Below are 21,432 nucleotides of genomic sequence, written 5' to 3'. Positions count from 1 at the left end.
TGGGCTAAAAATAAATGCGTCGAAGACCAAATACATGAAAGGAAGAAGCTCAAAGGAAACAAACGCGCGCCTCCCACGGACGGCAACCGTTGACGGCGACGAACTAGAAGTGGTAGAGGAGTTCGTGTATTTGGGATCGCTGGTGACCGCGGACAACAACACTAGTAAGGAGATCCTGTGGCGCATCCAAGCGGGAAATCGGGCCTACTTTGCCCTTCGTAAAACGCTACGATCAGGAATCATACGCTGCCGCACGAAGCTAACAATGTACAAAACCCTTATTAGACCGGTAGTTCTTTATGGACTTGAAGCCGTGACGCTGCTCACGGAGGACATACGCGCCCTTGCCGTGTTCGAGCGGAAAGTGCTGTGGGTGATATTTGGCGGAGTACAAACTGAAAGCGGAGAGTGGCGGAGGCGTATGAATCACGAGCTAGAGGCACTGCTTGGGGAGACTCCCATCGTACATCTAGCGAAAGTTAGCAGGCTACGGTGGGCCGGACACGTCGTAAGGATGCCCGACGACAGTACGACGAAAATAGTCCTCTTTAACAACCCCACCGGCACCAGGAACAGGGGGGGCCAACGTGCACGATGGCTCGACCAGGTCGAAAGCGATTTGCGACTTCTAAGACGACTAGGAACTGTGAACGCAAGACGGTCACATCGGCTGATCCCGAAGTGTTTACCTGGTCGGACAGGAAGCATGGAGAAATTAACTTACACCTGGCACAATTCCTGTCAGGTCATGGTTGTTACAGAAAGTACCTCCATAGATTTGGATACGTAGATTCTCCTCTCTTTCTGGAATGTGCTAACATTGAAGAAACACCGGAGCACGTGGTCTTTGACTGTACACCACCCATATTCTGTATTTCGAACGAGCTGAAATATTTCGATCGACTTGGTAAATATTTCGTTCGAGTTGTTTTTTCATATGAAGATCTTTCGTTCGAACCGCTGTTTTTTCGAACGAAACATAAACCCGTTCGAAATACAGAATAGGGGTGCACGTTTCGGCTCAATTCGAAGCGCAATGTTTGTCACCAGTGGAGCGATACTAGTCCAGAGAATATCATCAACAAAATGTGTCGCGACGAAAATACGTGGTGCTTTTACGCAAACTATGTTGGCGCTACAGTGAAAATGGCGGGAAGACCAAGAGGCGAGCCGTGAAAGAAGTAGTGGGTTTTCGGTCGGTTCGGGGGACGTTTTATCGTCGGGAAGCTCTTCGTCGGTGTAGAGCAGGTCCACCGTTTCGAGAGTACATAAGGTGAATGCAGAGAAAAATAGGAGTTAAACGGTTCACGAAACACTGCACACGACCGCTTAAGAATCGATGTCGGAGAAATTTCCATCGCCATGAAACTCTCCGTTGGAGTAAGGTAGATCCATCATCGGGGAGTACTTAAGTAGATTGTGCTCGAAGTAAACGTAGTAAATATTCGCTCTCACAAAGGAATTCAATGAAGATGGCAGTAAAGGGATGGATGTCGATTCGGACGCCATCGCTGCATCGGCGCACGTCTCAATAGGTAACGGAGAGGCACAGTGGACAAATGTAATTTCGAAGACAGCCCGTACAATATCTCTTCGGGCGTTCCAGAGGGTATCCATCTGAGACCGCTATTCTTTCTATTTTTCGTCGATGATTCGTACAGCTTATTAAAAATACCATAACTTATTTTTGCTGATGATCTCAACTTTTTCCGTCTCCGTGCGATAACTTTGGTTATCTCCAGAAAGACATTGTCCTGCTTCTGGAATGGCGTGAAAGCAATGGAATGGAAGCTAATCTAAAAATGTCCGACCTGATCTGTACAGAGTGCAGCTGCAGACCGCCAAATAACTGCGTTTAACATTTGATCGATAATAATCGGTTTAGCAGAAGCTTGAAGATTACCATTAAACCAAAATTTAATCTGTTCTTTCAATTTAAGTCAGTACATGGGTAAAGCTATACAGAATTGACATTTAAAACTTAGTTACTTACTTACTTACTGACATTTAAAAGTTTAGTTTTATTGATAACGCGGACTGTACGATAACTTTGCTAAAATAGTGCAATAATTCAATCGAACTCAAGGAAATCAAGGAAAATATCGATTTCAGTCGAAACTGGTGGATAAATGGGTGACAATAGGATACAAAAACTTACCCTCAATGGACGTCATAACGGTGGCCTCCGTGTTGCAGCTGTCGACCATGGCCATGTTTTGGATGCCGGAATGCCTGACATAACCCTTCGAGTTAAGGTGATTCTTCGGATTGGTGTAGTTTCCCGAGTTGCTATTGTTACTGTTGATGTAATTACAATAGATTGGATCGTTGTTGGCCCGTCGCGTTGGATGATCGTAATGGTTGTTGTTGTTGTTGTTGTTGATTTGACCGTGGACAGCGTTGGCATTTACATTGTTCGTAGAAAACGAGAGATTAACATACTTCAAGCCCTGACTGCTCTTCATGAATTCACAGAACAGCAGTAATACAATTGCATTACCGATAGATAACCCAACACCAATGATTAGCAGTAGTAATAGTGGTAGTAGTAGTAGCAATAGTAGCATAAACACAAAACACATACACCAGATTGACGAATGGGCAGCGTGGTATGGGTTAGAACACGTTTGCACAGGGATGGAGTCCAAGAGAAAATACGATCGGATGTTGATAAAGGATGGTAAAAGTTCCATGGTAGTAGGGTTAGAATGCGGTTTAGATATCCCAAAGAGCAGGCAATCGATCGATCGATATGAAAATAGAAATATGGGTAAAACTTTTTAGTAGTATATTCACTAACTTCTATTGTTTCGTTTTATTTTATCGCAAATTCAAACACAATCGAATTAGTTGAAACATTCACCTCAAAAAACAAATGACATTAGGTAAGTAATCGAAAACTTTACCTGTTATACATGTAACCAGCTTTGGACCAACGGAATTGGTTTTTCTCGATACTATGATCTATTTCGCCCGTATCGGAGTTGATCTGGTCGATGAAGTACGGTCGATGCTTAAGCAAAAAGTTTTGCACATTGCCAAAGCGGCAATATTCTACTATTACCATGAGCTCACCTACAAATAAAAATCACATTGAATGATCGACGAATATTAGTCAGTTTCTTTTGGAAATAATCTTACGTTTGGCAATGTTTTTCGTGACGGCTCCCAGCAAATTCACGACGTTCAAATGTTGTCCCAAGTGGACCATTATTTTAAGTTCGGATATCAGAGCTCGCATCACTTCGTTATCGGTTTGCTTTTTCACCATCTTGACAGCGACGACCGTTTCATCCTCGTTAACCATAATACCTTGAGCCGAAGCTTTCATTACCACTCCGAAAGCTCCTGCGCCCAGTTGTTTTCCCAGTTTCAACTTTTCCTTGGGGAATTCGTACTCGGTTTTGTACGGAAGCAGATCTGCTTGCTCGTCCAGTGAAATGTCCGGATTCATTTGCTCCAAATTTCCTTCCTCGAAATTAGCAAGACCAGCTTCTTTCATAGCCGTAACTTCTTTTTTCTTCTTATAGTAAAACAATGAGATAAGAATCACAGCTAAGAATAATACTACCAGCAACGATAGAACCAGATAGATCCAGGTTCTTCGAATGGTTACGGTTTTCACCCGCAAGTTCCATCGCTTTTCCGCGTGACCGACTTTGTTCTGCACGCGGCACGCGTACTCCGCCGAGTCTTCGGCTTTCAAAAATTGGAAGAAAACCGTTGTTCCGTTGATGAGCAGAATCCTCGTGTCGTTTTCGAAGTCCATCGGTGCGCCATCCTTCAACCATTCGACCGTCGGATGTGGCATACCTTCGGCGCTGCACTGGAACTGATTGGTGTCTCCCATTCCCAGCTCCAGCTCAACCGTGTCGCTTCCTTCGAGAATTTTCGGAGCAATCGGTTCATGGACGACCAATCTAATTTCTTTACTTTCGACCAGCTCCGAGTTGGCCACATTCGCTTGACAGCGAATGTCGCCTTCGTGATTTTTGTCAACATCGGCGATAATAAGCCTTCGGCGGAAGGCATAGGTTTCGTACCAATCTTGTATTGTGATATCATTCGAACTGTCCTCGAAGAGTTCGATGTCATTGCGGAAGAACGACAGCTGACTGGTATGGTTGTATACGGATGCGGCGCATACTATTTCCACGCGATCACCACGAGTGACGTCCGTTTTCGGTGTTTCCTGCGTAATCGTAACCGGCTCGTCTAGGTCACTGATCAGCAGATCAGCTTTGACAAAGTCCTGTCCTTCACTGTTGGCCGCGTAACAGCCAACATAGCCAGCCGTATCGGCCTGGAAACTGTACTGTTCGACGGTGAAGATTTCCTTATTTTTACCACTATCTTGCAGTCGAACTCCCTGAAATGAGGTTAGGTTTAGGGAAGATTTGCTTGAACGAAACATTAAAAGGAGGAACTTCCAGTCGCGCATTTCGGGAAAGAGGGGTTTTTGACCAACACCATCAACCGCAGCCGGACGACCCACAAAACACATACTGTAAGCTCAGCTACCGGATTAAGCGACGAGAATGTGGAAGGACAACATAACAGGGGTTAAACGGTGGTGCAAATTTTGATTGCGAAAAAGCTCTATGCAGACGGACGGTGTAGCAGCAACATGCAACTTTTATCCGGGACGTCTTATTGATGACGCCCAGACAGGTGAGCGTGTGGATGGGTGGGTGGTTGTAAAAGCAAGGGAAATGTTTATTTTGCACCAGCCGTACCGCCATGGATTTAAACAGGCAGAACAGCGCACTCTACTATGACTCTACGTCGACTTACCCGCAGCATGACTACTTCGTCCGGTTCAGCCCAAGCAACTAATCGAGCAGTCTGTGTTTGGCAGAGGTGGAGAATTTGCGATTTAAATGGTTTAAGCCAATAGAAGTAGAATGTATACGGTGATAATTTAGAGAGAGGAAAGTCGGGATTTTGCTGCTAAAAGACGCTCAATTCACTCGGGACGTTTTGCTAAGTTTGGTACTTTTCGGGGGGAAGAGGTTTGACTACATCGACTTGTGATAGATGGGTTAACGTTTGCATACTTACGTATTCTTTAATATTTTTCGGTTGGATTGGCTTCGAGCAGTTGGTCCATGGTTCACCGGTACAGGGCATAAAAACAAATCGCATATTCGGCTTCGGGTAGCCGACTGAGGAACACACATACGTCACCATTTCCTTGGGACGCGCAAAAATTGAATTCATTGTAAGAACCGGTTTTTCTGTAATTGAATTAATTTTTTTTCGATCATTTCAGCCGGAAGCCATGCCTAGTTACTCACCTCTAACGAAAACTTTCATATGATAGGTGGCGTTGGCCCCTTCGTTCTCCGCAAGCAGTGAGTAAACTCCAGTATCATACACGCTCGGATGTTTGATGATCAGCGTCACTTGCTTATTGTCCTCGGAAATTTCATATTTGTCACCCGCTTCGAGGGCCTCCTCACCACCGTCTCTAATCCAGTGAAACATTGGTTTAGGATGGGCACTGTACTTTATTATAATTTTGATTGGCCGCCTTATGGTGGTATTTATCAACTCCAAGCCGTTGTCTTCGGTAAGATTAATAAATGCAGCATCCTGCTCTACGATGACAATACGAGCGGATCGATGATTCACGTGCTTGTGATGATCTTGAACTTCACACTTGTAAAAACCGGTGTCTGATCCTACACTTTGCTGGATGGTCAATTCGTTGGTACCAATTACATAGTTTGGCCGATTTGGATGAGGAACCACGGATATTCGACTAACGGTGGTACGGGAGTCCTGAAAATGAGAAATTTTTTGTCAATAACCATGCGATCACATTGTACCAGTTGCGATGGAGGCGCACGGCCAAACAACTCACATTTTGGGCCAACCGCTTCGTCGGCAAAATCCATCGCATATCGAATTTAACTCCCTCGGACACGTCCAGTGAACAGGTCAGTTGAATATTTTCCCCCTGCTTAACATACTCTCCCGCTTTGCTCTCGACACGCGGCTTCTGGATGTACTCGGTAACCGCTGCATCATTCGGCGTTTGATTCGTCGAACATCACCGACGCGGGAGATGATATTATTAAAATCATCAAATTCGGAAGTCACACCAAAGCGATGGTGCACGAAATTGGTGGTAAACGAAAAAAGCAATGTTAGCTGGCTCAGAACTTCACTCAATAAGCGGTTTACAAAAAAAAATGGCGGTAACAATCAGCAAACTGAACGAACTACAGCGATTTAATAATTAGGTAGACATAAATAGAAACGGAAATGAGTATTAGAATCAAGCTAAACATGCATGGTTAGATTCAAGAAATACGTAACTGATGAGTAATAATATTCACGGAAACATAATGATACTATTTAAAACATGAAACGATGACGCAAATGTAAAGTTTAATGAAATTCAAAATGTTTCAATGATGATTATGTTTATGTATATATTTTTTTTTCATTACGAAAAGTTTTTAACACTGATTTACGAATAATTTACCTGGCTAAATTAAACCTGGGCATACATAAAAGAACAGTTTGAATTTTTTTTTCGGTATGCTTCGTACCTTTCGAAACGAAAATCAATAAACCACAGATGATGCATCTCTGCCCCATGAATAAATTATTGCACGACCTTTCCACCATTCTTTCAGAACAGAATATCGGAATAGATTGGAATGGAAGACGTCCCACCGGCATGGAACTTCTATCTGTACCGTGCGAATTTCGTGTCGAAATACAATAAACAGCATATCAGCACTGTTATGTTTGTCTGTTGCGTGCCATTTTTCTATTAACTGAGCAAGTTTTCCATTAATCAGTGTTGGTTTTGGTCTGTGTGGTTTCGGTTGCAAAATGCTATTGAATCCTTTGCATAGTAATAGGTGGACTCAATGCACTTTGCCATTAATGTTTTTGATTTAAAATTTAGTCCAGAGCTAGGAAATAGTTGGAAAAGGTTTTTTAGTAATAGAACATACAAGTATATTGCCCTGCCTGAGAAACCCTGTTGTTTCCTTCGTTCTTGAGTTCATCCATGCGACCTGGTCGGATATGTTGATAAACGCATTTAGCTAAGTGGAGAGCGCCTCTTATGCTCTCTCCAGCTTGTTAATTATGCAAGACAATGTATACTTTGAGTGCCACCGTTGGTCTTTCTGCATCCTAACCAGAGATGTCGGAATCAACCATTTAGGCCATAATGGCCAAGATGGATTTCCCGGGTCCAAACTAGGTTCAAAAATTCATTACGGAATTGAGATAGGTTCGTTGCTACTGATTTCGTGGAATACTGATTGCTCAGTAACTGCTGATGGCGTTGGCTGTTATCAGCGGGCCACTATGGTGACCCACGCGTTGCTGTCCTTTTCGGCTCACTTTCAGCATCATCAGCTTCCTTTATCTCCGGGACAGCTAACCTTGTAATAGACCTGTTCAAAATCCTCCCCTAATGTCTGCATTTGCGCTTGATGCATTACTCCATATTTTTCCGGGATTGGATTGAATCATTTATTCGTCCACATATGCAGTGGTTTCTAACGTTTTCATCCACTACGACAACAGGATATCTTGCTTTGATAGGCTTCATGTTCTTAAAATTCTTAGCAGGCATTCCCCCAGTCAACCACTAGAATTGAACAGTAAAAATGATTCGGCGGTAATGACTCCTAGTCGGTCAATTCCAATGGAATGAACGTGAATGAATTGGAATTAATTATATTTTCAGCTGCTGCCAGTACCACGAAAAACGATTTATCATCCAGCTTTCGCCTTACTGAAATAAATGCTAGCGTTGATTTGACGGACCGTATTATCCTTTCCCAAGAGCCACCCATATGGGGACCAGCAGCAGAGATTAAACCAACGCTGTGTTTGAACATATGTGAAGTTGACTTCTCAAGTCAATATAAATTCTGTCAATTTAATTTTTCAGTTCGTGCTTCGCCCACATAACCTACAACGAATTGGCTATACCAATGAGTGTACGATTTGATTCACGGGCAAACCGTCGACAAGTCCCTGCACCAAAAATGGTTTACCATAGTTTTAGCAAGTGATTGTTTTGGACAGTTTTCCCCAAATGGGCTTCTAACAACGATACCATCAGCTTCGATGGTGGTTCGCGAGCCCCGATGCAGTATCATCTTCGTTTTCGACAAAACAAGCGTAACGTCAGTTCTTTATTCGTCCAAGAAACGGAAATACGCTATTACTGGCTGGATTTCTTTTTGGTATAATCGCTATTGAGTGACCAATATACTTATTAATTATATGCGTGCTTGTGTGTAATCGGGGTTTACCCTTTTTCAAAGCTTACTCTGCTTTACCCACTCGTTTCTCTCTGCCAGTACTATCTCCAATTATAGCCGTTCTCTCCACCTTGTTAATTATCCAAGGCAATGTATACTTTGAATGCCACAGTTGGTCTTTTTACGTCCTAACCAGAGTTGTCGGAACAAACCATCTAGGCCATAAGACGACCGAGATGCATTTCTCAAGTCCAGGCTAGGTTGAAAATCTAGGTTATTAGTGGGCTACTGTGTTGGGCATCCTCCCCTACGCGTTGCTGTCCTTTCTGGCTTACTTTCAGCATTACTAGCTTCTTGCAGGTCCGACGCAGCTCTCTTTGTAAAAGATCTGTTCAAAATAGCCCCTGATTTTGAACAGTACTTCCGCCCGACGTGTTACTCCATCTTTTCCCGGGATTGAATTGAATCACTCGTTTGTAATGTTTTTATTAACAACGACGACACCTCGCTTTGATCGGTTCCACGTCCTTAAATTTGTTAGCAGGTATTTTACCAGCCAACGAATCGAATGATTTGGCGTTCTGATGACTTCTGATCGGTCGTTTTCAATAGTATGAACGTCAATGGTCTGGAGTTAATCATGCTTTCAGCTGCTGTTAAACCCATGTTAAACTTTATCCAGCTTTCGCTTTACTGAGATACGAACCAGCCCTGATTTCACGGACCGGATCGTCCTCTCCCAACAGCCACCCATATGGAGAGCAGCATTAAATTATGTCAAAAATACGATGTATAAAAGTGAACAATTAATAAAATAGTGGTAAAATAGTGGCCTCGATCGACTGTATCGTATGCTGCTTTGAAATCAATAAAGCTATGACACGTTCGCACGTCATACTCTCAGCATTTCTGAAGGCATTTCTGTCGTATGGTAAAATCTGGTCCGTAGTTGTGCGAATCCCCATGAAGCCCACAAGTTCAGATTTTCGATGACTGAATGCCAGATTATACAAAAACTATGTTTGTTTGTCTTGCGAGTGCAAACTAATATCCGCCGGAACCCAAAGCAATTTTGCAATTTTGTGAATTCCAAGTGAAAAAATTCTGTTATTTCCTCGCATGTTTGTCTCGATGGTGTTGGAGCAATATCGATATTGAACTCGTGCGAACTGTTTGCAAGGTTTTTCGCTTCAGTTTCTGCCAACAGTACTGCCTCTGAGTTGAACACTGAGATTGCCTGTATCTCAGAGAATCTTTACCACTTAACTTAGTTGATTTGAGCACATTTGAAATCACAACAGATATGATTGTACTCGCCGCAAAAAAAAACTAAAATTTTCGTTTTCGGCTGGTCAAGATGGGATTTCAGCAATAATTGAATTATTCACCTACCATTTTGCAGATGTTTTGGCAGAACCGTTATGTCGTATATTTAACAGATCGAACAAAGAAAATTTGGATTTGGCGGCGATTTGGAAGCAAATCTTACATGTTCTCAGTATTCAAAAGCGGTGACCAGCAAAGCATAAGAAATTATCGTGGGATAACTAGCCTCTCCTCATCGTGTAAGGCTTTTGAAATGATTGTAAGCACTGTTCCCAACAAACATTTTATTTGAAGAGCAACTTATTCAACCATTATACAGCTAATTTCCAAAAAACAAGTGCTTGATAAGCTATTATACAACAAAAATGTTTTTTGGGCTGTTCTTTCCCATACGAAAAGCTGCATTTCCTTCAATCAACATGGATTTATGCCAGGACAATCCGCTTGCACTAATCTTTTCCATTTCACGTCGACTTGCATCTCACATGTAAAGCAGAAATAGATCTGAAGGCTGCGTTTGACAACTTTGATCATCGAATACTTTTGCCCGGATTGGTGCATCGCAACGTTTCGTCGAGCGGTAAAGTTTCTACTTGAGCGATCGAATACTGCGTGTACAGCTAAACTCATGTCTATCCTCTGCATTCATCAACAAATCAGGTGTACCACAAGGCAGCAACATTGGCCCTTCGCTATTCTCGTTGATTTCAACGACGTAACTTTACTTTTAAGCGCTGGATGTAAATTAATGTACGCGGACGATTTAAAATTATGTCTCGCCATTCGGTCCATCGACAACTGCTGTAATTCACAAAAGCTGCTGGATATTTTCGTTGGTGTCATTGGTGTTGGTGTCATTGGTGTCCCAAGGACCGGCTCATCGCGGTAAGTTCGGTAAAGTGTCGGGTTATGACATTCCACTGAACTATCAGCTCTATATTGTTCGAGAACAACGTTGATGGTTAGGTATTCAATATAGAACCGATAATGTCAACGACCTGGGCGTTGTTTTTGATCCCAATCTTAGTTTTAATGTGAATCGCTCGGCTCTTATTTCCAAAGCAACCCTTGGTTGCTCAGTTTTATATCCAAAATCGGACGGGATTTTTAGGATCCATGCTGTTTAAAAGCTCTATATTGGTCTTTGATGAGTCCGCAATTGTACAACGCATGTCTGGTTTGGTCTCCTTATCAAATTGTCTGAACTACGAGAATTGGACGAGTGCAGAAGAGATTCATTCGCTTAGCATTACGTGATCTCCCTTGGTGTGATTCTGTAAACGCTTCTTCGTATCCTGATCGGTGTCACCTCTTACTTACTTAATTGGCCTAACGTCTTATGACAAGTCTCCATCTATTTTGGTCCGCGGCAGCTGGTCTCTACACACTTAAATTTTTTTACCGAACTCTGAGCAGCCGAACGTTCGGTAAAATTCAATGGTGCCAATCGACGATTACGGATGTTTGTTACGTAATGTTTGGCATCATAAAAAGATTTACCGAACGTTCTGCTGCTCAGTGTTCGGTAAAATTTACGATAATTTACCGAAATCGGTACTTTTTTTTAAGTGTGTAGTCACGCGAGCACCCTGTGATCGCCAGATCTCGCTCCACCTGGATTTACTATCTTGCTCACTGTGCCCCTCTTCGTCGTATTGCTACCGGATTCGATGCGAAAACTATTTTTACAGGATAGTTATCGGGCATTCCAGCAACATGTCCTGCCCAACGTATCCGTTCAGAACCACTTTCTGAGTACTGGGTGCGCCGTAAAGACGCACGAGCTCCTGGTTCATTCTTCGCCTCCCTACATCGTTCTCTTGCACCCCGCCAAAGATGGTTCTTAGCACCCGTCGTTCGAAAACTCCGAGTGCTCGTAGGTCATCTTCTAACAATGTCCACGTTTCACGCCCGTAGAGGACAACCGGTCTAATTAGCGTTTTGTACAGTGTGCACTTTGTACGGGGGCTCAGATTGTTCGACCGCAAGTGTTTGTGGAGTCCGTAGTAGGCTCGACTTCCGCTGATAATACGCCTTTTAATCTCATGGCTGGTATTTTAATGTCCTCTGTTACCAGTGAGCCGTATACGAACTCGTCGACTACCTCAAACTCATCCCGGCGATTATCACGGTACTGCCCAAGCGGGCCCAGTCGCGCTCGGCTCTGCCCGCCAGCAAACACTTCGTTTTAGACGTATTTATCTTCAAACCAATCTTCTATGCTTCGCCTTTTAGTCTAGTGTATTGATCTTCCATCGCCTCAAATGTTCTGTTGAGAGCATCCACGTCGTCAGAAAAGCTGATTAATTGACTGGATTTATTGAAAATTCTGCACTGCATTTCGGTTGCCGCACGTCTTATAATACCTTCAAGCGCAATGTTGAATAGCTGGCAGGAAAAAAGCTCTCCTTGTCGAAGTGCCCTGCGAGATTCGGATGGGTCCGACAAACCAGCCGAAATTGTCACCCAGCACTGGATCCTATCTATCGTAGCCATGATAAGCTTACTCGGAAAGCCGTTCTCGTCCAAAATTTTCCACAGCTGTTGTCGGTTTACACTATCATATGCTGCTTTGAAATCAATGAACAGGTGATGCGTGAGGGATTGGAATTCGGCACCTCTGGAGGATCTGCCGCAGGGTAAAGATTTAGTCCCTTGTAGACCGACCCTCCATGAAGCCGGCCTGATAACTCGATGGAAGATGACTTGGGACAGCATTTTGTAGGCGGCATTCAGGATAGTGATCGGTCGATAGTTCTCACAATCCAGCTTATCGTCTTTCTTGTATATAGGGCAAATAACCGCGTCTTTCTACTCCTCCGGTAGTCGTTCTGTATCCCAATTCTTGACAATCAGTTGACAATCAGCAGATAGCCGGCCAACTTGTCCGGGCCCATTTTAATAAGTTCCGCTCCAATGCCAGATCCCAAGTAACAATCTGAGTTTTATTGTACTCTTATGGCGGTTTCATGACTAATCTAGGTCTTAAATGCCATCGTAAGTGTGTAATAAAACCCAAATTTTTAATACTTGAGTTGGTAGGGTTTTTATGCTAACAAGAGAATGACCTCTATTTCATCTTTCCTCATCCAGTTCAATGGAGATTCAACAGGTCGAATGGATATAAATAAATAAATAAATATAAATAAAAATAAACTGTTCTCAACAAATGTCGTTCGGTAGTTAACTATAATAGACGGATGACGAGGTGAAAATATGCGGAAAGAGAATCTTGGAAATAGCATCTAAAAATTATTTTATAAAACTAATTTGGAAGTTGATGCTCAGCTAATCGTCCAATTTTATTATATTACTAGCTAACCCGACAAACTTCGTATTGCCACAAATTAAACTGTGTTGTACATAAATCCTGAATCTCGGATGATCTTTGTCACAATCTCGAGTTTTGCAAGTTTCTGATGAGTTCATGGGTGGTTTAATATAAAAAATTTCCTCATAGTAAAGTAGAAAACAACAACCCCCATTGCTTAGCCTGATACAATAAAGCGGATAGCATTAAAATATTCGCCATGATTATATAACATTTCGCCGCATACGCAAACGCGGAATATAGAGTTTCGCGGAATACCATTTCGCGAAAAACCGTATGCGGGATGTACCATTTCACGGAAAATGTTTTCGTGGAAAGTATCATGTCGCAGGGGTTATTCTCTCCTTACTCGCTGTCGCTCGTTCGGACCCAACTGAAAGAAAGTAATAGAAGTCAGTAGACCTAGGAAAATAAATAAACCTAATTGATAGTTTTGGCGATCTTGTTCCTGACGAATGTTTTATGGAAGAATCTAAAATTTCTCGAGTTCGATTAGTTTTTGAGCTACGCAAAAAATTCTGTGTTATTTGTGTGAGAGTCCTTATCCCCCTACCACAGGGGTGAGGCGACTTAAACCATCATAAAAAAATCCTACTTCCAAAACCCCTCACATTGGTTCCATTCGGTTGATTAGTTCTCTAGTTATGAGGAAATTTGTACATATTTCATTTGTATGGGAGCGTCCCCTTTTATAGGGGTGAGGGGTCATAATTTTCCTCCTGAAGAGGGGAGGGATCTCCATGCACCATAGAAAAAGAAATTGCCTCTCAAAACACCCACATGCCAAGTTTAGTTTCATTTGCTTGATTAGTTCTGAAGTTATGAGGAAATTTGTATTTCATTTGTATGGGAGCCCCCCCCCCCTTCCTAAAAAGGGGAGGGATGCTAATTCATCATAAAAAAATTCTTGCCTTCTAGAACCTTCACATGCCAAATTTGATTCCATTTGATTGATTAGTTCTCGAGTTATGAGGAAATTTATTTTTCATTTGTATAGGAGCCCCCCCTCCTAAAGTGGGGAGGGGTCCAAATTCATCATAGAAAAAATTCTTGCCTCCAAAAACACCCACATGCCAAATATGGTTCCAATTAATTGATTAGTTCTCGAATTATGAGGAAATTTGTATTTAATTTGTATAGGAGCCCCCCCCCCCCTTACTAAAGTGGAGAGGGGTCATAATTCATCATGGAAAAAATTCTTGCCTCCATAAACCTTCACATGCCAAATTTGGTTCCATTTGTTTGATTAGTTCTGGAGTTATGAGGAAATTTGTATTTCATTTGTATGGGAGCCCCCCCACTCTCCTTAAAAGGTAAGGGGTCCTAATTCATCATAGAAAAAATTCTTGTCTCCAAAAACACCCGCATGCCAAATATGGTTCCATTTGATTGATTAGTTCTCGAGTTATGAGGAAATTTGTATTTCATTTGGATAGTAGCCCTCCCTCCTAAAGTACGGAGGGGTCCTAATTCACCATAGAAAAAATTCTTGCCATCAAAAACCTTCACATGCCAAATTTGGTTCTATTTGCTTGATTAATTCTCGAGTTATGTAGAAATTTGTGTTTAATTTGTATGGGAGCCCCTCCTCTTAGTGGGGGGAGGGGTCTCTAACCATCAAAAGAACACTACCTGGCCCCAAAAACCTCTAGATGCAAATTTTCACGCCGATTGGTTCAGTAGTTTTCGATTCTATAAGGAACATCCCGACAGACAGACAGAAATCCATTTTTATATATAAGATATCGTTATATGAAAGATCCATCCATATGAAAGACATCCAAAAAGAGAATTTAGAGAAAAACGTTACAACCCCTTGTGTCGTTTTGTGAGGAATTTGTAGAAATTAGTGCTCGATTATCAATTAACATAAGCGCCCTTTTTAGTGCAGAGTAAGTTTTCGACTAATTTGGTCCTTTTTCAACCTATAATATATTATTAAAATATTTGGAGAAAAATATGCTAGTCAAAGCCTTCCAGCCATTTGTGTAAAATATTGAATATAGGGGAGAGTAGTCAACAGTGAGACAACAGGAACAGTGAGACATCGGGAATAGCTTCGCCATAAAACATACAAGATCCATGATATTTTCCTGCAAAGTAAGGTTTGTGAATCTATATCACATAATACAGTTTGAGAAATTTTTTTTAATTTTTTAGTATATTTTTCAACAAAAGTCGTTTTTGGGGGGGTCAAAGTAAATTTTATTGCGATCATTTTCAGGTGATTTTTAACGGCAAATCGCATAACTAATCCAAATTAAATTTACTACATGGCATCTCATAGGAATGAGAGATAAAAATAAAAAATATAAGACCATCGAATTGTTTGCTAACACCACTATTTCACTATTTCTTATAAAACATTCCTATTGGGAACAGTGAGACAAACAGATGTGGGTAATTTTCAAAACAAAAAATTTGTGTTGAATTGTAACTCAATCCATATAAATTGATTGTAAATGAGTTCTGAAGTGTAAGCTGAAGGTCAGATAACCAGGATTTGACCTTCATATGAATATAAATGTAGATGTGAGAAAAATCGGAATTTTCAATAATGCACAACAATAATGTATCCTTTATGCACAAAAAAAAACAGTACGACCTCTAAACTATTCTTTGTAAACAAAAAATATGGTTTAGGTTTAATTCTAATATGTGTCTCAGTATTCCATACTCGTTGTCTCACTCTTCCCACCTACTGGGGAACAGTGAGCCAAAAAGACACCTTCACATTTGCGTTTGTAACTATTTTATCTTTTAATCGAAAGGGATGAAACTTTTTTTCAGACAACTAGAAGGATATACCTTTTAAATGAATTGAAGACCTCGTTGGTAACTATCACCAAAAAATTTTTAAAATTTTTGGAAAAAAAGTGTCTCACTGTAGACGTCTCTCCCCTACATATAATCGAAACTTTTTTTGATCCAATTGCTATCGTCTGCATAGCACTGCTTTCAGCATTACGCTTCTTGGCTGTCATTAGATTCTATGATATCCTCCTCTTTCTGCTTTTTTTTAAATTTCCATCATTATCATTAGCATCGCTATCATCGTCAGTTCGTTCCTGAAAATAGTACTCCGCCTGTCGGTCAAATTGCTCACCCTCAATTGCATACATAAACATAAAACTCGTGAGCTAGTCTTCAACAGAAAGTTTTTTCCCTGAAAAGTTTTTTCGGCTATACTTCGAACGTTTATGACATCTCTGTAGTTTAAAATGCAGGTCATGCACAGTTTTTTTTTTTCAATTTTATGCCAGTGACCAGCGACTCTGACAAATGGCTAGATTTCTGACTTGTCGGTGGTGGTAGTATTCTAACAAACGGAAACTGCTTTCAAATTTGTTTTGAATTTGAGATTACTATATGGCCATTTTATTTGCAGCAAATTTTCTCATAAAAACTGCTTTTCCCATGAGATAACCTTTAGCGATAGCGATAGCAACGCAGCATTTAACAGTACGATCAGAAGAGGATCGTTCACGCCTTATGTGATAAGCTCATAGGAAAAAGACTTCCGGTCGTAAATACTTTTTTACTTCGTTTTGCCAAAAAATGAAATCTAAATAGCTTAGAACATGTTTCATAGTAAATGTAACAAAGTAAATGTAACTAACTGTAACACAACAGCAAACAAGCTACCACACAAACATCGATGTAGGATAAAGTACAGCAGTAATTCAGTCGCGTTTTACCAAGGATTAGTACAGAACAAAAAAAAACAATACTTCGTTACGATACGATGCAACCATATGAGCAAATGTTCCAATTCACCCTTCTACTGCCTGCTGGATCCTAGCTGCGATTGGCAATCTATCAGCGAGCGTAGAGCGCGCGAACAGCAAAAGGCGATGAGAGCGCGCATTAGTGCATACAACTATTACCCGGTGAGTCGCGAAAACAGATCTTATCACTATGTCAGTACCTGGTAGGGATGATACGGTTGTTTTGGAGCATGTTATATATGGAAAGTCTATAGAATTATAGCGGAAAGTACCTTATTAATTCACGAAAACGAAACAAAAAAATAAAAAATAAGGATAAGGACCATTTCTTCCAAAGGAAACTTGTGTTATTGCAATTTTCCAACCGAGCAAACAAGGGTTAGGATTCTAATCGCGCTATTTATGCATAACAGGTGGGAGGATGTTTGAATTAAGAATGTTGCTTGCACCCAGTTGTCTCAACGGTTTTGTGCGTGTGTGTGCAATCACACCAGAGCAGAGGGGGAGCGGGGTTAGTTCCATCTAAAGTATGTATGAAGAAAATACAGAGAGGCAACACGACAGTAGTGGGTGGTAGTTTCTAGCGCACGGAAAATCAATTGCTGGTTTAAACTTTGCCTTTAAGTTGTAAGTAGTTTGAAAAACCGCATACCTTGTTCGTAATCATCTGCCCGATCAGGAGGCGTTCGGGGTAGTAGGTGAGGCGAGGAATTGCGCGGGTTAGATGGTTTGTTTCGTTTGGTTTTATATCGGTTGACGGGTTTCGAGAAGAAAAGAAGTATTAATTATTATTTGAACGGAAGTCGTACCAATTGGAGTGCTGATATAATTCCCCTTATCCCTTAATTTATTGCTTGCTTTAGATTGATTATTAATTTTCTTTTCCAGTAGATGAGGCCACCTACAAGCTATTGTAAGAAAGTGGGTGATTCAGTCCGCGTTCGGTAGTCCCATCATATTGCTGTCATTGAAACATTTTTCTACATTCGATTGATAGGGGAAAATAAAATATAATTTAACCTACATGCAGTTATGCTACAGGAAATGTGTTGTGATCTCAACAAGATAGCTAAATCGATGGTAAATAGAGATTGTGGTATGTAAAAAGAAGCATAGTGAAACGCAGTAGACAGCATAAGAAGCACCACAGAGATTGATAGAGGATAGTTACAGCTGTGGAACCGAGACGGACGAAGTGATGGTGAGGCAGATGGGTCCAGCGAATGCGAACCGGAACCGGTGACCTTTCCCGAGCTAAGCCTAATGGGTCCAACACCAGAGGTAAAACTAGTAGCATTGCTGCTACTGTTACTGCCACTAGCAGTCATCACGTTGGGTTCATCATCATTGCTGTTGCTGCTGTTGTGGGTGTACGCGGAGGAAATTGTCGTTGCATCGAAATCGGAAACATTGCCTAGCAGTAGATAGTCACTAATCATTGCAGCCGTGCGAAACGTTTGTGAGTTAGTATTTTCCGAGGTGAGCACAGAAAGGAGTGGAGTTAATGCGAAGGAAGAATCGTTCCAGTCAGTCCAGAGTTCTTCAACCGTGGCTAGTGTTTCGTTCGAAGATGCCAATGATGACCCATTACGATCGCCGCCAGTGGTCAGTAACAGTAGTGTGTTAGGGCGACGAACATTTCCTAATTTGCAGTGGTTAGTTCCGTTCAACTCACAGGATTCCATGACCTCCATGTGGAAGTGCAGCACGTTGTCCGGGCTCTCCTTGGCCCGGCACAGATAGAGGCCACTCTCGTCCAACCGGTACGGGGTTAGCACAAAGCCGACGGTTTCGGTGTACTTGTAGTTGTCGATTTGCATCTGTATGGGAAGGGTAGGGTAATTACAACGACAATTAAAGCACTAGAACCAAGATGGGATTATTTATCGGGTAATGTGCACCAGCAGACAGACGGCCGGCACACGGTAGAAGTTTCGGAAAATAAACAAGAGCGCTGATAGAAACGGTAACCTGTGGGAGACAGTGGAGACCGCATGTGAGTTGTTATCATTAATTACAGAGTTTCATACAGTATTTACAGTAGGTCTTGGACGTTAGCGTAGCACTTTCCTCCACTGGGTGCAGTGTGAAGGTTCGTTCCATGGTTTATGTTTATTAGCAGTAAAATTACCTTGTTTTTGGTAAGCAGCTTGCAGCATAACATTATTGATGTATGTAGTAAAATCTTAATCTGTTTGATTTGAACAAACAATATGAATTATTATTACATGAGTGATGATTATGTAGTAAACTACAATGGCTTTATCGGTCAGTTTGTTGAGAAAGATCGATCCGGCGTTTCTAATACAGCGTTTAATAGAGGTTCAAGTTTGTGTCCTTGATAAAATTACTTTACTTTCGAGTTATAAAAATTAATAAAAAATAGTCGCTTTATAACTAAATATTATAAAACATTAGTATATTATTATAGTAATCACTTGAAAATTTGCGCTTATTGTGAAAAGCAAAACTGCCGAATTTCTGTTAAAAATATTTGCTGAGAAACAGCTTACGGATCGGTATATAAATCTTGCATAACATTGGAAACACTAAATGAGAAAATTTTATACGATTATGATGACCATAAAATAGTCTGACTTTGCGGAATACATCATTCATTATTTTGATAATAATTTTCAACGATTCGCAAACATTACTCGGATGTAAGCCTTTCCATGGTGAAATGGCAATTTGAACCGAGCATTTTTTTTTTGCTTTGACACAAGTCATGACCCATGTGTAAGAAGCTGCTAGAAATAAAAGTTTGAAAAATAAACTTTATGAAATAACACCCTTTATCACCGTACCTTATAAAAATATGATGATGATTGATATGTCTTGGAGTTGCACGTTTTATGGGCAAATTTTTACGGACTAGCATATACTTCGGTTTACAGGACTTTTGACCTCAACGTCTTATTTTCAGTGTTCAGTGGTTTCGTTTGATAGGCTGGAACAGTATTTCTCTTGTCGCAGTAAATTGTACATTGTGTGTCTTACTGACGTATGGCAAAAATATGTTTCATATGTAAGGCAAATATGTATGTTTCAAAATAATCTTCAATTAACTACCCGCACCGCAGTTTTTTTCGTAATTTTTATAATTTTTTTTGTATTTCTTTTCTGCTGTTTATGTATATTTTGTGCATTTTTACGCCTTTTTATGCCACTTTTGAAATCATTTGTGCATCATACTTATGTTTCTGTATCATTTGTATATTGTTTTTTGTGTATTTTTGTATTATTAGGGTATCATTTTTGTATCATTTCTGTGTCTTTTTTGGACTGCATTAGTTTTATTTTTGTGGTTTTTGTGTTACTTGTGTTACCATTTTCCTATGATTTTCGTATAATATTTGCATCCTATTGCATCATTTTTGTATACTGTAAATATCGTTTTTTATCGTTTGTAAACTATCTTCCATTTTCGTTTCATCTTTCTATATTTTTGTTACTTTTATAGTAACACTAGCTGGCTCAACAAACTTCGTATTGCCACAAATTAACCTATGTTGTACACAAATTGTGAATCTCGGATGACCTTTGTCACAATCTCGAGTTTTGCAAGTTTCTGAGGAGTGCAACCTCATAATTCATTTTGGCAGTTACGTAACTATGAAAGCATGCGTAGTTTAATATAGTAAAGTACAAAACAACTCCCTCTATTGCTTAGTCAGATAAAATAGTTTTTGGTGGTCTTGTTAAGGACTAATATTTTATGGAAGATTCTAAAATTTCTTGAGTTCGATTAGTTTTTGAGCAGCGCATAATTTCTGTATTATTTGTATGAGAGTACTTATTCCTCTACCACAGGGGTGAGTAGTGTCAAACCATCATAAAATACATTCTTTTTCTTCTTCTTTTTCAGCAGCATAGAGCCGGGGTGGCTCGTGCTGTTTCAAGCACTTGTCTCCATTCAACTCGGTCTTGGGCCACTCGTCGCCAATTTCCTAGTCGTCTCAGAAGTCGCAAGTCGCCTTCGACCTGGTCGAACCATCGTGCACGTTGGGCCCCCTGTTTCTGGTGCCGATGGGGTGCCGATGGGGAGGACTATTTTCGTCGCACTGTCGTCCGGCATCCTTACGACGTGTCCGGCCCACCGTGGCCTGCTAACTTTCGCTAGATGTACGATCGGAGTCTCCCCAAGCAGTGCCTGTAGCTCGTGATTCATACGCCTCCGCCACTCTCCGCTTTCAGTTTGTACTCCGCCAGATATCGTCCGCAGCACTTTCCGCTCGAACACGGCAAGGGTGCGTATGTCCTCCGTAAGCAGCGTCACGGCTTCAAGTCCATAAAGAACTACCGGTCTAATAATGGTTTTGTACATTGTTAGCTTCGTGTGGCGGCGTATGATTCCTGATCGTAGCGTTTTACGAAGGGCAAAGCAGGCCCGATTTCCCGCTTGGATGCGCCGCTGGATCTCCTTACTAGTGTTGTTGTCCGCGGTCACCAGCGATCCCAAATACACGAACTCCTCTACCACTTCTAGTTCGTCGCCGTCAACGGTTACCGTCCGTGGGAGGCGCGCGTTTGTTTCCTTTGAGCCTCTTCCTTTCATGTATTTGGTCTTCGACGCATTTATTTTTAGCCCAATTCTCCTAGACTCCGCTTTCAGTCTGGCGTAGATTGCCTCCGCCGTCGCAAAGTTCCTGGCAATGATATCGAAGTCATCTGCAAAGCCTAGAAGTTGGCTAGTCTTGGTAAAAATCGTGCCTCTCGTTTCGATGCCCGCTCGTCGGATCACCCCTCAAGAGCGATGTTGAACAGCATGCAGGATAGACCGTCACCTTGTCTCAACCCTCGT

The 21,432-nt window shown here is 41.4% G+C and overlaps 1 protein-coding gene across 9 annotated transcripts in view; it reads right to left on the bottom strand.

The window, feature by feature from the left end:
- The window catches only part of LOC128741541 (vascular endothelial growth factor receptor 1), an 86,867-nt gene that overhangs the window by 4,637 nt on the left and 60,798 nt on the right, over nucleotides 1-21,432 (bottom strand). For 8 of the 9 annotated variants that reach the window (XM_053837430.1, XM_053837428.1, XM_053837427.1 and 5 more), the window contains 8 exons: nucleotides 18,304-18,448; nucleotides 5,867-6,024; nucleotides 5,298-5,784; nucleotides 5,062-5,237; nucleotides 4,795-4,845; nucleotides 3,142-4,369; nucleotides 2,907-3,075; nucleotides 2,159-2,298 (listed from right to left, as the gene is read on the bottom strand). In XM_053837430.1, coding sequence (XP_053693405.1) covers nucleotides 2,159-2,298; nucleotides 2,907-3,075; nucleotides 3,142-4,369; nucleotides 4,795-4,845; nucleotides 5,062-5,237; nucleotides 5,298-5,784; nucleotides 5,867-6,024; nucleotides 18,304-18,448 — 2,554 coding nt within the window. The remainder of the gene's footprint in view (nucleotides 1-2,158; nucleotides 2,299-2,906; nucleotides 3,076-3,141; nucleotides 4,370-4,794; nucleotides 4,846-5,061; nucleotides 5,238-5,297; nucleotides 5,785-5,866; nucleotides 6,025-18,303; nucleotides 18,449-21,432) is intronic. The other variant, XM_053837435.1, reaches the window with a different exon arrangement.

The sequence above is a fragment of the Sabethes cyaneus genome, chromosome 3 (assembly GCF_943734655.1).
Source record: "Sabethes cyaneus chromosome 3, idSabCyanKW18_F2, whole genome shotgun sequence".
Lineage (NCBI taxonomy): Eukaryota > Metazoa > Arthropoda > Insecta > Diptera > Culicidae > Sabethes > Sabethes cyaneus.
Note: the sequence above shows the minus strand (reverse complement) of the source record. Positions and strands in the feature narration are given on the sequence as shown.